The sequence below is a fragment of the Giraffa tippelskirchi genome, chromosome 11 (genome assembly GCF_054371585.1).
Source record: "Giraffa tippelskirchi isolate mGirTip1 chromosome 11, T2T-mGirTip1v1.2.pri, whole genome shotgun sequence".
Taxonomy (NCBI): Eukaryota; Metazoa; Chordata; class Mammalia; order Artiodactyla; family Giraffidae; genus Giraffa; species Giraffa tippelskirchi.
Window position 1 is genome coordinate 20116446 of NC_137285.1, and position 12427 is coordinate 20128872.

Below are 12427 nucleotides of genomic sequence, written 5' to 3' on the forward strand. Positions count from 1 at the left end.
GAAACATCTCCTCGTACGGAAATCCAACGGCTCCCAGTCAACTAGCTGCACTTTCGTTAGTTGTTCAATTCAGCATTTCTTAATATTCATGAAAAATTTTAGAAAAGCGGAAAGTTCACTCTCTTCGGAGACGATACGCCTCTGATGCTCAATGCCTGTGATTAAATTTCCTACAATAAAAGGAAAGACGAAAATAGGGCCTGTGGCGAATCTGCTGCTTCAGATGTTAAGGTCCGGTCGGTCTAAGAAGAAGAATCTTCCGTCGCGACGAGCTCGGCACAGGTCTCGGTGGGAAAAGGAGACCGAGCTTTGCTGAGGTGAGAGGGAGCGGCTAGGTGGAGTAGGGCCCAGCCTGGCGAGAAGGACGAGGGGAATCGGCTTGGATAATGTGTCGGCTCGAGCGTGGGCCGCCATGTTGAAACCGGGCACGGCGGTGGCGGGGAACCTTTTGGGGTTGTGTTGAGGGGAGCAGGGGCGATAGCTGGGTTAGGCTTTCCTCCTGTGTGCACCCAAATGAGGGGCTGGCGGATCCAGGGCCGGCGGCCAAGACGAACGTACGTGCTTCAGGAGTGACTGGAAGTACAAGCTTTTTCACCGAAACTTCCGCCTTAGCGTCCAGGTCCCCACTACGCATGCTCTGACGGCTCAGTGAGCCAGCTGTCAAATTGTTTCCCACTTGGTGGGAACCGCGGGTAGTTTTGTTCTGTAGTTTCAACCTGGGGAGGCGTTCGTTGTTTATTTGCTTAAGAATAGATTTTACTTGCATAATAATTTGTAGTTATAAAGCGCTTTCAAAGACACTACCTTATCTTATTTCATATAAAACCCGGTGAAGAGGCATTTAGCAGCATTTAACAAATGATTTAAATTTTGCCCAAGAGAGCACTAGGTCTTAAACCTGGGTTTTCTGACTCCCAGTCCAGAGCCTTTTCAGTTTGTACACTTCTGTTTTTAATGGCTAATTGCCCAACCCACCTCCACCTCGCAGGATTCATCTCACATCCCATTCCCGTTTATGAAGTAATGACTGAGAATTGAAAAAGCCAGAATCTAAAAATTAGTAGGAAATCTCAACGTAATGTTACAACGGAGGAAATGAGAACCCGTGAAGTCCGCTGTTCGCTTGGTATTTAGTATTGATAGGAGCATGCAGGTGAGGGAGAAAACAAAATTCATCTTTTATACCTTTGTAATTCTCTCCAGATTTTAATTTGAAGAATTCTTACAGCTTTGAACAGGAGCTCTGACTGTGTACAATAACGTCAGGTTCATTTGGTGGATCTTTGCAACCTTTTCCTGTGAAATAGGGACGGGTTTCCTTCTCACTTGGTTGGGGTCATGGTCAGCCTTCAATACCTAGACCTAGCCTGCTTTTTCCTATCCCCATTTCAAGCTTTATATTTTATGATAGCCATCTAAGGAAATAGTTAAAGAGTTCAAGCTCTGGAATCAAAAAAGCCCTTGGTCCTAACTCCACAGCTGGGCTACTTCTGTGATTTGGGACAAAAGATAACCTTTTTGCATTTCACTTTCCACATCTGAAATGGCAATAGAAGTACGTGTGTCCTGTTATTGCTGAGAGGTGAAGGGAGATAAGTGCTTAGCACAGTGCCTGACACCTCCTAAGTGTTCTATACAAGATAACGATAATCATTACGTTTTTTTTTTTCCTCTGCAACCTTGTGATGGAGGCAGGAAGTAAGATTAGAATTTTAAGAATTTTAGGGCCATTTAGAGAATACCAGAGCAGAGATCAACCAAACAAGGCAACGATGGGACTTCCCAGGTGGTCCAGTGGTTTAAGACTGCTTCCCTTTCAGAGGGTGCAGCTTCAATCTGCCCTTGGGGAACTAAGATCTTGCAAGCCAGGAGGCAAAAAAAAAAAAAAAAAATGATATAGCCAATGAAGATCACCAGATATACTCAAAAGAGCCCTTATTTTTAAGTAACATATTTCAGCATTGGCTCTAAAGCTTCACAGAGGTGGTCACATTATTAGCAGGATATGATTTATTCCACAGATTCACATAAGTCAGTTATCAAGTGTCAGACTCAACCTTACCTATACTGTTAAAAAAAAAAGAGAGAGATCTTGTATCAGAATAAATGGATGACTGTGTGCTTGCTGGACTCAAATTACCATTGCAGTCAATACTCAACCCCTAAAGCATAAATGGATTATCAGCTAGGGAACTGAGAAGAAATTCCATCTTCCTTTTGAACTGAAGAGCCTGAGGCTGGGTCACTGTCATTTTGACTTTGCTACCTGTTTACTGCATTCAGAGCACCATTTTCCCTTGTAGCTTTTTTTTTTTTTAAGTCCTTATCCCTTAGTAATGCACACTGAGATATTTACAGATGAATGATGTAATATCTTGAATTAGGTTCAGAATAATCTGGGAGGGAGATGTGAGTGGGGGGCACAGATGAAATAAGATGGGTCAGGTGTGGGTCATAGTTGGAGCCGGGTGAGAAATTCATGGAGGGTTATGCCATTGTTTATGTTAGTATGTGTTTGAGATTCAGAGGTAGTCAGAGGTGTTTGTTTTCTTTTTTAAAAATTATTATTATTGGCCACTCTGCTTACAGGGAGGATCTTAGTTCCCCGACCAGGGATTGAACTCCTGCCCTGGCAGTCCTAACCACTGGACCACTTGTAAAGAGTTTCTTAAAACCCCCTTTTCCATAGAAGTTCCCAGGCTGGTTTTCCTAGGACCGTTTTAAAGTTTCTGAAAGGCAAGCCTGGATTTTGATTTTGGATTTTGATCCATATTGCCACATTAAAAGAGTTTGTACATGCCCTACTATGGCTAAGCTGGATAATAAATGTATGCCTCAGACCCCAGCATGTTGTCTTCCCTGGAGGGAGGGTGGGGGAGTAGGTGTGAGCACCCTGGAGACCCACTGCCTGGCTGTGATCCTGTCGCCCCTGCTTTCTAACTGGGAAGTCTCAGCCTTTGCTTCCTTCCCTATTGGAAGAAGGGATTTAAAATAGTATCCACTTCATGGGGTTGTTGGAAAGACTGAAGGCAGAGCTCATAGTAAGTGCTACATAAACGCTTGCTGTGCCCCTCCTTAGAACATGAATGATTGGATGCCCATTGCCAAGGAGTATGACCCGCTCAAAGCTGGCAGCATTGATGGCACCGACGAAGACCCGCACGATCGCGCCGTCTGGAGGGCGATGCTGGCACGATACACCCCCAACAAAGGTGTCACAGGGGACCCCCTCCTCACCCTGTTTGTGGCGAGACTAAACCTGCAGACCAAAGAGGAGAAGTTAAAGGAAGTGTTTTCCCGCTATGGGGACATCCGGCGGCTTCGGCTAGTGAGGGACTTGGTCACAGGCTTTTCGAAGGGCTACGCCTTCATCGAATACAAAGATGAGCGTTCTCTGCTCAAAGCTTACCGGGATGCTGACGGCCTGGTCATCGACCAGCACGAAATATTTGTGGACTATGAGCTGGAGAGGACTCTCAAAGGGTGGATTCCTCGGCGACTTGGAGGAGGTCTGGGTGGGAAGAAGGAATCTGGGCAGCTGAGATTTGGGGGGCGGGATCGGCCTTTTCGCAAACCCATTAACCTGCCAGTTGTGAAAAATGACCAGTTCCGAGAGGGGAAGAGGGAGAGGAGGGAGCGGTCTCGGTCCCGAGAAAGACACTGGGACTCCAGGATGAGGGACCACCACGACAGGGGCCGGGAGAAAAGGTGGCAGGAGAGAGAACCAACCAGGGCGTGGCTGGAAGGTGACTGGGAGAGAGAGAGGGACTTCAGAGATGACAGGGTCAAGGGGAGGGAGAAGAGGGACAGAAGCAAGTAGACCATCCCTCCCCCTCTTCCTCCCCAAACCCAAAGGAAGGTGCAGGACCAGTAAGAGTGCAGGGATACCGCATGGCCTGTGTACAAAGTCTAAGTCCAGTGGTTGAATAAAACTTACTGCTGAAATGAAAACAGAACAAAACCTTTCCAATGATAATGGGGTTGGGTAAGTTTTCTTTTGACTCTGGAACCCAGGTTCAAGCTGAACACGCTATTATATGAATTTTCTCTTCTTCATCTTACGTGTGTGTGTTAGTTGCTCAGTCATGTCTGACTGTTTGCAACCCCGTGGACGTAGCCTGCCAGGCTGCTCTGTCCATGGGATTTTCCAGGCAAGAATACTGGAGTGGGTTGCCATTTCCTCCTCCAGGGGATCGTCCCAACCCAGGGATCAGGCTTGGATCTTCTGCGTTGCAGGCGGATTCTTTACCATCTGAGCCACCAGGGAAGCCCCTCTTCATCTTACAGTTTTTTAGTTTTTATTATTTTTAAAAATCTTTTGCCACACCTCATGGTACGTGGAATATTGGTTACCAACCAGGGAACCTGGGTCCTCTGTATTGCCAGCATGGAATCTTAATCACTGGACTACCAGGGAAGTCCCTGTTTTTGTTTTTGGGCTTATAGGCAGCTTGTGGGGATCTTAACTCCCCCACCAGGGATTGAACCCGCAGGCCCTCAGCAGTGAGAGTGCAGAGTTCTAACCATTGGATCTCTAGGGAATTCCCTTCATCTTACAGTTTTAAGGACCTGTTAATTGATAAGCTTGAGAAACAATTTTATAGTCGCCATCATCTGTACAGAAGGACCTGTGTAAGGAACCATTACTCATTTAATTTGGTAGTAGACAGCTTTGTTTTGATTTTTTTTTTCTCCCATCTATTGGAAATGACCTTTTTGAAGGTGTAGCAAAAAGAGGTGATGCCTGGAAACCATTTGCATTGATCTGTGACTCCCAGGAACCTGAATCTGGTCAGGATCAAAGTTGTATCTTCCATCTTTATGTCCATAGTGCAAGGGTTTGGTTAAGTGAAATAAAAATAGGATAGAAAAGTGAATCCAAGGAGATTGTCCAGAGATGGAGAACCAAAAGCCAGTCCTCGAAGTGTTCTGGGTCAGTAGGCAGCTTCTCTTGAACAAATATAACTACATTCTCCAGCCAAATGCTGACTACTTTTTTTTTCCCTTTCCTTTTCTGGTGGGGTGGCTGGCATTTAAAATGAAAAACCAAAGTTGCAGGGCTGTGAGGCTATGGACTATGGCAATCTTCTAGCCCTTGGAAAAGAGAAAAGTTCAAGAGAAGTGACAGTAAAATCAAAGTGAAATCCACGAAAGGTCAGTATCTAGTTCTGATGGACTGACTTGCCTTTTCCCTCGACCATCTGGCCTCTGGTTTGTTTAAAAGCCAGATATATTGACCTTAACTTCTGAGGACTTTGAATCAGTGCCATACTATTCCTATGGTTTTCAAGAAAGTGACATTTAACATTTTTGTTTTATTCATGACTGTATCTTTGAAAGTTTAGTTCTTAAAATTCAGGATGTCTCATACAGAATAAATGCCTGATTTAGTATCAAGAGTCACACATTCATTACTAGGTTTTTGCATCAGGAGTATGAATCTCATTGTTACATTGGGGACCTACAATATCTTAAAATTACTGTTAGCACTGTTTTAGAAAAATATACTCTTTCTCAATTTCCAGTGCAATAATTTACAATCTCCCAAATCTCAACAATCTTACAGGAACACCTTTCTGATTTCACCCACATTTCATTTAAAACATCTGTTATGGGCTAGAGTTAGTTAGCAGGTATATTAGGTAAACGAGAGATCCCCATCCAAGAACATGAGTTGTGAGATGGCTTCAGAAGTAACACATCCAGTGGCAGTGTTTTGTTTAGTTCTAATTTTTATCTTTTGACTGCCACAGAGCATGTGGGATCTTAGTTCCCCAACTAGGGATCGAACTTTCACCCCCCGCATTGGAAGCACGGAGTCTTAAGCACTGGACCAACAGGGAAGTCTCCAGTGGCAGTGTGTACGTAGTCTAAGCCGGCATTTACCAACCCTGAGTACCAGAACATGAATGGGTGAAAAAAAACATACAAACTCAGACCCTGCCCCTGGACATTTGGGTTTAGTCTTGTATCAGCCCTGATAACTTAAAAAAAAAAAAAAGGAGGACTACCTCCCTTTCCCCCCCGCCCTACCCTGGCAGGGACTGTAGCCATTAACATGGCAAAGGCCGACTCCCTCTGACCCAGCAATTCTGCTTCTAGTTGATTCTGCAGGCCGATGCACAAGTATGAAAGCGTGTAGTGCTGTTTTAGGAAAACTGGAAGCCATCTGTCCACCCATGGGCCTGGACAAACATAAGCAAATTACACTCTGTATGGTTGACCAGGGTTCCTAAGTACTGGCACCATGGACATTTGGGGCTGGAATATTCTTTGGTATCGGGTGCTGGGTTATGCATTGTAGGATATTTAGCAACATCCCTGGGGCCTACCCAGGATGGATGACAGCATCCGCACCCACCCCCCACCCAGTTGTGACAACCAAAAATGTCTCCAGAGAGTGCCAAACATCCCTGGGGGCTAAAATCACCCCTGGTTGAGATTCAATGTCTCTTATACTGCTGTGGAGTTATATCCGGGGTATTCTAAGGAATGAAAGGTACAGAAGGAGATGCGTGTCATATGCTGCCATTTATGTAAAAAGAACAGAAATACATCTGTTTTTTACATGACTGCATATATATTTATAAATTATTTCAGGAAAGACACCTAGGAAACTACCAACACTGGTTACCCCAGGGAAGGGCAATCAAACATGATGGGGGGAGTTTGATAGGGGATCAGTTTTGTTGTTAAGTTGCTCAGCCGTGTCTGACTCTTTGCGACCCCCTGGACTGTAGCCCACTGGGCTCCCCCGTCCATGGGATTTCCCAGGCAAGACTGCTGGAATGGATTGCCATTTCCTCCTCCAGGGGATGTTCCTGACCCAGGGATCAAACCCGAGTCTCCTGCATTGGCAGGCTTTCATACTCTCTGAGAGTAAACTCCAATAGTTCTAATGGCAGTCAGGTTGGAGAACCACCACTCTAAACCAACATTATCCTGTCTGATTATTTTTCTTAGTGATCGGTAAACAGAGTTCATGTAGATTCTGTAAACCAACCTGATGATTTCTTAGCTGCTGCTGCTACTGCTGCTAAGTCGCTTCAGTCGTGTTCGACTCTGTGCGACCCCATAGACAGCAGCCCACCAGGCTCTGCCGTCCCTGGGATTTTCCAGGCAAGAATACTGGAGTGGGGTGCCATTGCCTTCTCCGGATTTCTTAGCACAACACAGTAAAACGTGTAGAAAGCAGCCCAGTCAGATGTCCTTGAGTGCTCTGTTGGGAAATGGTATCTCTCTCAAGCCTTGCACCCTAGGTGCCCTGTTGGGTGGAGAAAAAGCATTATTTGGGCAAACCCCCAACTTGCCAGTTACAGACAGGGCATCCAGCTGTCCACCACAGCCCCAGAAGTCAGCCAGACATCAGTGGTCCCCAAGCCATCTTTTTACCCACCACCCTCTCTCTGCCAAGTCTACCCCACCCACCATCCAGCATCCCTTAGGGCTCCACACCTCACTCTCAATCCACTTTGGGATCTTTGTCTTCTTCCCAGGGGACTAAGTATTTGACACAGTAAATGCTGAAAGGAAACAAGATGCCAACAAAAAAGAACACACACAAGAACCATTGCAGTGTCTCATCCTTAGCAACTTTGTTTGGTTAGTACTGCATAACTCACAGCAGATTCCAAGGCACTGGCCTTGAACATTGCTACATGCTCTAGGCATTATCAGTAACAAGGTGCAATAGAGAACCACAGGCTCTTGCAAACTTGTCTCCAGTTTCTGGGTGGGAGGACTGTCTTCCCTGTTTTCTGTTGCTTTGTGTCTCAGCAGGGCCAGTGTGTCCTGTGACTTCGGAGGCCCTCCCTGTCTAGTCAATGCATCCTATATATTCTGCTACCACCATGACAATATCATGAATGCAACTAATGAAAACCTACCACGTCCCTGCCTCCCATGTCAGTATGACAAATGTGATCATAAAATTTCTACACAAAGAATTTCATACAAAGCGAGTCAAACAGCAATTAGAGCAGCAGGTGATGTATCTGGCGAAGCTCGTGTTACTGAAGTTAATGCAAAAGTCGGCCTCTGCTCATGGCCTTATTAAATATATATCTTAAGGGATTGGAGTCATCTATTAGAAACGGTGGTAGCCCTGGTATAAATAAACGTCTCTTTCGAGTTTGGCATCAGTTTTTCAACGTGCTTCCTCGAAGCAGACAGTCTGTTGGAGGGATCAGTTTTGAGGGTGTGATACCCGAGGTGGCCATGTTCCATGGCAGCCCCTGGTGGTTCAGGTCCGAGGACAGAGGTGGGTCACGGTCACAGGTGCTGCAGGGCCTCCTGTCCTTGCTCCGTGTAACCGTCATCGCGGTGGCAGTTGGCCCACTGGCCGAAGGTCTCGTGGATGCGCACATTTCTCTGCGTGTTGGCCAGACGCTTCTTATCTCGGGAGAAGAAGCTAAACCTTTGGGAAGGGAAAGACGGAAATGAGAGGCTGCCCTTGGCTGTGCACGTCACAGGTTTTGCAATTGCCAGGGACGTACAGCAGCAAACGTGAGGGGAGTGAATCAACTCAAGGTGTGAAAGAAAAGGCTGGGGGTGCGGGTCAGAGTTATTCCGGAAAGCAGCGGGGGGTTGATTCTGCATGTGACTGTCATGGTACCTTGGAGGTGACACAGTGTGAGCAGAGCGTGCACGTAGGTGATGTGTGATGTACCTCCCCCCTTAAGCACTACAGGGGATTTCTTCTCCTTACCAGTGGAAATAAAAAGCTACTGGAAACATACGTCATGGGTTTCTTTACCTCAATGATGCAGAGAAAGGAATACTCAGAAGCCATATGAGATGTAAGATGATTCAGATGTAGAGAGATGAATGTTTTTAAAAGTAACTATGTATTTATGTGATGTGAATTGAGAAGCTAGATAAGTAGCACCTCAAAGTCCAAATTTCATGGACATTTCTACTGCTTAGAATGAGCTGAAAGTAGGTAGTTAAGAAAAGAGATTAAAATACATATTAAGAAATATATATCAAGTAATAGTACACATGTGTACTGATTAGATAAACACTGTGAATACAAACTGTGAAAGAAATTTGGGAAATATCAATTTGGACAAGTGACAAGAAGTGATTTAATGGTGAGAGCCTTTATAAGTTGTCACAGTTACTATCTACATGGCTACAGTAGACCATGAAGTCTTTTTCAAATAGCTGTGACTGTTGATCACTGATCAATCCGAGTGAACCATCAGATGCCTGAATGATAAAAGTGGAAATCTCAGGCAAAAAGCTGACAAAGCAGCCCACTTGAAACAAAGGCAGCTTAAACTCCACCTCAAGAGTCAAGGACCCAGGGCAGTCAACCCGAGCTGGCTCACGTTGAGTATTTCTGATAAGTCCTTTCTAAGCTGCCAACTGTCCTCCTGTACTCCCAGCTTCTAATTAAAGATGATTTCTATCCTTACTAAGTTTCTCTACTCTTGAATTTTGGTTTTTGAACTTGGTCAGAGTTATAGTAATTCAGTTATGTTTTCTGAGAGCAGGAATAGGAAGGAACCCCTGAAAAATCAAAGCTTCAGGTCAACTATTTTTAGTTCCCTCTGTCCGTTTACCTATTAGGTTTTGTTGTTTGTTTGTTTTGTTTCTGTTTTTTAGTGCTGTGGCCTATGGAGTTCAGTTTTAGTCACATTTGGATGAAAATGATTTTCCTATTCTGTGGTTACTGGATCCTACAATCACTTCCTACCAGGAATGAAGTAGTCTTTCATTGTAAAGCTGGGGCAAGCCAAGTCTCCCTGGAGAAATTCTCTCTACCAGCTAAAGTCTCTCTCTCTCTCTTTTAATGATGTCTTCTTGGACTGTTTTTGTTTGTTTGTTTCTAAACTTTTTACTTTGTACTGGGGTATAGCCGATTAACAATGTTGTGATAGTTCCAAGTGAACAGCGAAGGGACTCAGGCATATATGTACATGTATATGTAAAGCCTCTTTTTCTTCCTGCAACCAATATATGTACTGGCAAATGAAGGAATGACTCTCATTTTGGGAGCTCTTTCCATAATGTATTTGAAGCAATTAAGCTGGCCATAAATATAGCAGCATTCATCACTGATACATATCATGTCTGCTTGATTCAAGCAGGAAAGCCACTTGCCACTTCCTGTCCAAGTGGACGCAGAAAGAGGACTTTCTGTGTCCCCTCTTCTGCTTTTCCTGTTAACAAGCTCAAACGGCTTGCTGATGATGGCTTGGCAAAACAAAGCAGTTTAGAAAGCCAGGGTGTGAACATCGAAAAATACAGCATTAGTGTCACTCAGGGGGATGGGTCATGGTGGGTGTGGCTTACTGACCCGTCATTTAAAGGACCTTCTTTACTGGATCATTGACAAGGTGGTTTTAGAATGGAAACAGAAAAGACAAAAAGAATTATCGGTGAGAGAGCCCAGAATTCCAAGGCTTCACTCGTGCAGATGGAGCGTTCATGAGTGGCACGTTTGAAATCACACTCAACACCCACTTCCAATGGGAACACGCAGGGAGATGGCCATGCAGCTAAAGGGGCCAGAGGAGACAGGCCAGCCCCAGCGGTAGCCACAGCAGACATCGCAAAGGCACAGCTCAAAAGGAAACCAGAAAAAATCCAGTGCCTACGAGGGACACAAGTCGTCGGACAGGCTGCAGGGTGGGGTCATCTATTATCAGTCCGGCTGCTACCATGGGCATTATGGCTGTAAAGATCCTGGTTAGAAAAGTACAGATAGACACAGAGAAGATAAAAACAGGGGAGGTTGGGACTTCCCTGGTGGTCCAGTGGCTGAGACTTCTCAATCCCAATGCAAGGGGCCCCGGGTTTGACCCCTGGTCAGGAAACTAGATCCCACATGCTGCAACTAAGAGTTTGCATGCCTCCACTAAAGATCCCACATGCTGCAACAAAGACTCGGTGGAACCAAATTAAAAAAAAAAGGGGGGGCGAGGCATGAAAAAGAAACACACTCCACAGACAGGTCAGCTGAAAGGTTTGCTTATAGTTTACATGGAACTGTGCTGCCCACCTACCACCCCGCCTCCATTCATATTTTGGAAAGTCCTAACCCCTAGCTCAGAATGTGACCTTATTTAGAAATAGAACCCTTGCAGATATAACTAGTTTTGGTGAGGTCATACCAGAGTAGGGTGGCCCCAATCCAATATGACTGGTGTCCTTATAAAGGGGACATGTGGACACAGACATGCACACAGGAAGAAGGCCATGTGAAGATGGAGACCAAGTTTGGGGTGATGCTTCTATGAGTGAACAAAAGCCAAAGATGGCCAGCAAACCACCAGAAGCTAGGAGAGAGGCATGGTGAAGACAATCCTTCACGACCCTTTGAAGGAACAGACCCTGCCAAACACCTTGATCTTGGCATCTAGCTTCCAGAACTGTGAGACAATACATCTCTGTTGTTTAAGCCAGCTTGGTTTGTGGTACAGCAACCCTAGCAAACAAACAGCATGTGACAACCACCTAGAGAAGATAGGCTGGCCTTGAGGGCTGAAAACACAGGCCTGGGTGTGGAGAATGGTGGATCAAAACCTGCTGTGGGATTCAGTGGTGACATCGTGGGTATCTTCCAGCCCGTCTCCCCCAGCTGCCACAAGCTGCAGGCTCGGTACCCTGAAGGCAGCCAGGGGAGACCCAAGAGAGAAGATGAGGCAGCCAGGATGGGCCAGGCAGGAGAGAGGCTGCACAATCGCTCCCCTGGATAAGCCAGAGCCTACTCAGCAAGCTCCGGGAGACAGTGGACGACAGGAAGCCTGGCGTGCTGCAGTCCATGGGGTTGCAAAGAGTCAGACATAACTTAGCCACTGAACAACAAACAACAGTGAATGCTCATCGGTTCCTTGTCTGGGCAAGGAAAATGAAGAATAAACTCTAACCACGCCTCCAGAGCTTATTTTGAACAGCTTGGTTTTGTTTTTGTTTGTTTTGTTTTTTTAAAGAGGTTGGCTGGGGAAAAGATATAATAATACGATGATCTCAAATGAGGTTTGAGAATTCTCTGTGTCTGGATCACCTTTGATGCAACTCCCCAAAGTAGCTGGGAGCTGGCATCTCAGCAGAACCATCTGAACGGCTTCTCATGGTGACAGTGAGGGGCTTCCCACTGAATGGGCCCAGTCCCCAGAGGCCAGGGTAGCGGGCACCATTAGCTTCTTGGCCATAAGGCTCTGTACTCACCTTTATGCTCTCTCTAGCACAACAGGGAGCCCCCAAAGACACAGTCATTGTTTGGGGGATGGCCCCAATGCAGGCTGGGTATTTTGCCTGGACAGATGTTTGCCTACTGGGAAATGCTGGACTTCATTTGGGGCCCAATAGGGCCATATTGATGCATCAGAGCCTTGGGACACCTGGCTGGGAGGCAGGAGGGGGTTCTGGTTAAGCTACTCTCTGTAGGTCTTGCTGGGATCCCTGACATGGACAGCCC

General features: G+C 45.9%; 2 protein-coding genes across 20 annotated transcripts in view; one reads left to right on the forward strand and one right to left on the reverse strand.

The window, feature by feature from the left end:
* Positions 1-228: 228 nt before the first annotated feature.
* Positions 229-3961, forward strand: SNRNP35 (small nuclear ribonucleoprotein U11/U12 subunit 35). Of its 2 annotated transcripts, XM_081540501.1 has the most exons (3): positions 229-317; positions 989-1153; positions 3080-3961. In XM_081540501.1, exons 2-3 carry the CDS (start codon positions 1148-1150, stop codon positions 3818-3820), a joined length of 747 nt encoding a protein of 248 aa, XP_081396627.1. In that variant the 5' UTR covers positions 229-317; positions 989-1147; the 3' UTR covers positions 3821-3961. The 2 variants fall into 2 exon arrangements, with proteins under 2 accessions (XP_081396627.1, XP_081396628.1); XM_081540502.1 differs by lacking the exon at positions 989-1153.
* Positions 3962-7570: 3609 nt separating this feature from the next.
* The window catches only part of RILPL1 (Rab interacting lysosomal protein like 1), a 43066-nt gene continuing 38209 nt past the window's right edge, over positions 7571-12427 (reverse strand). For 4 of the 18 annotated variants that reach the window (XM_081540450.1, XM_081540463.1, XM_081540449.1 and 1 more), the window contains exon 7: positions 7571-8416. In XM_081540450.1, the coding sequence (XP_081396576.1) occupies positions 8272-8416 (145 nt within the window). In that variant the 3' untranslated portion in view covers positions 7571-8271. Of the gene's footprint in view, positions 8417-10299; positions 10328-10583; positions 10693-12427 lie in introns of all 18 variants that reach the window. The other 14 variants (XM_081540458.1, XM_081540455.1, XM_081540448.1 and 11 more) reach the window with 6 other exon arrangements.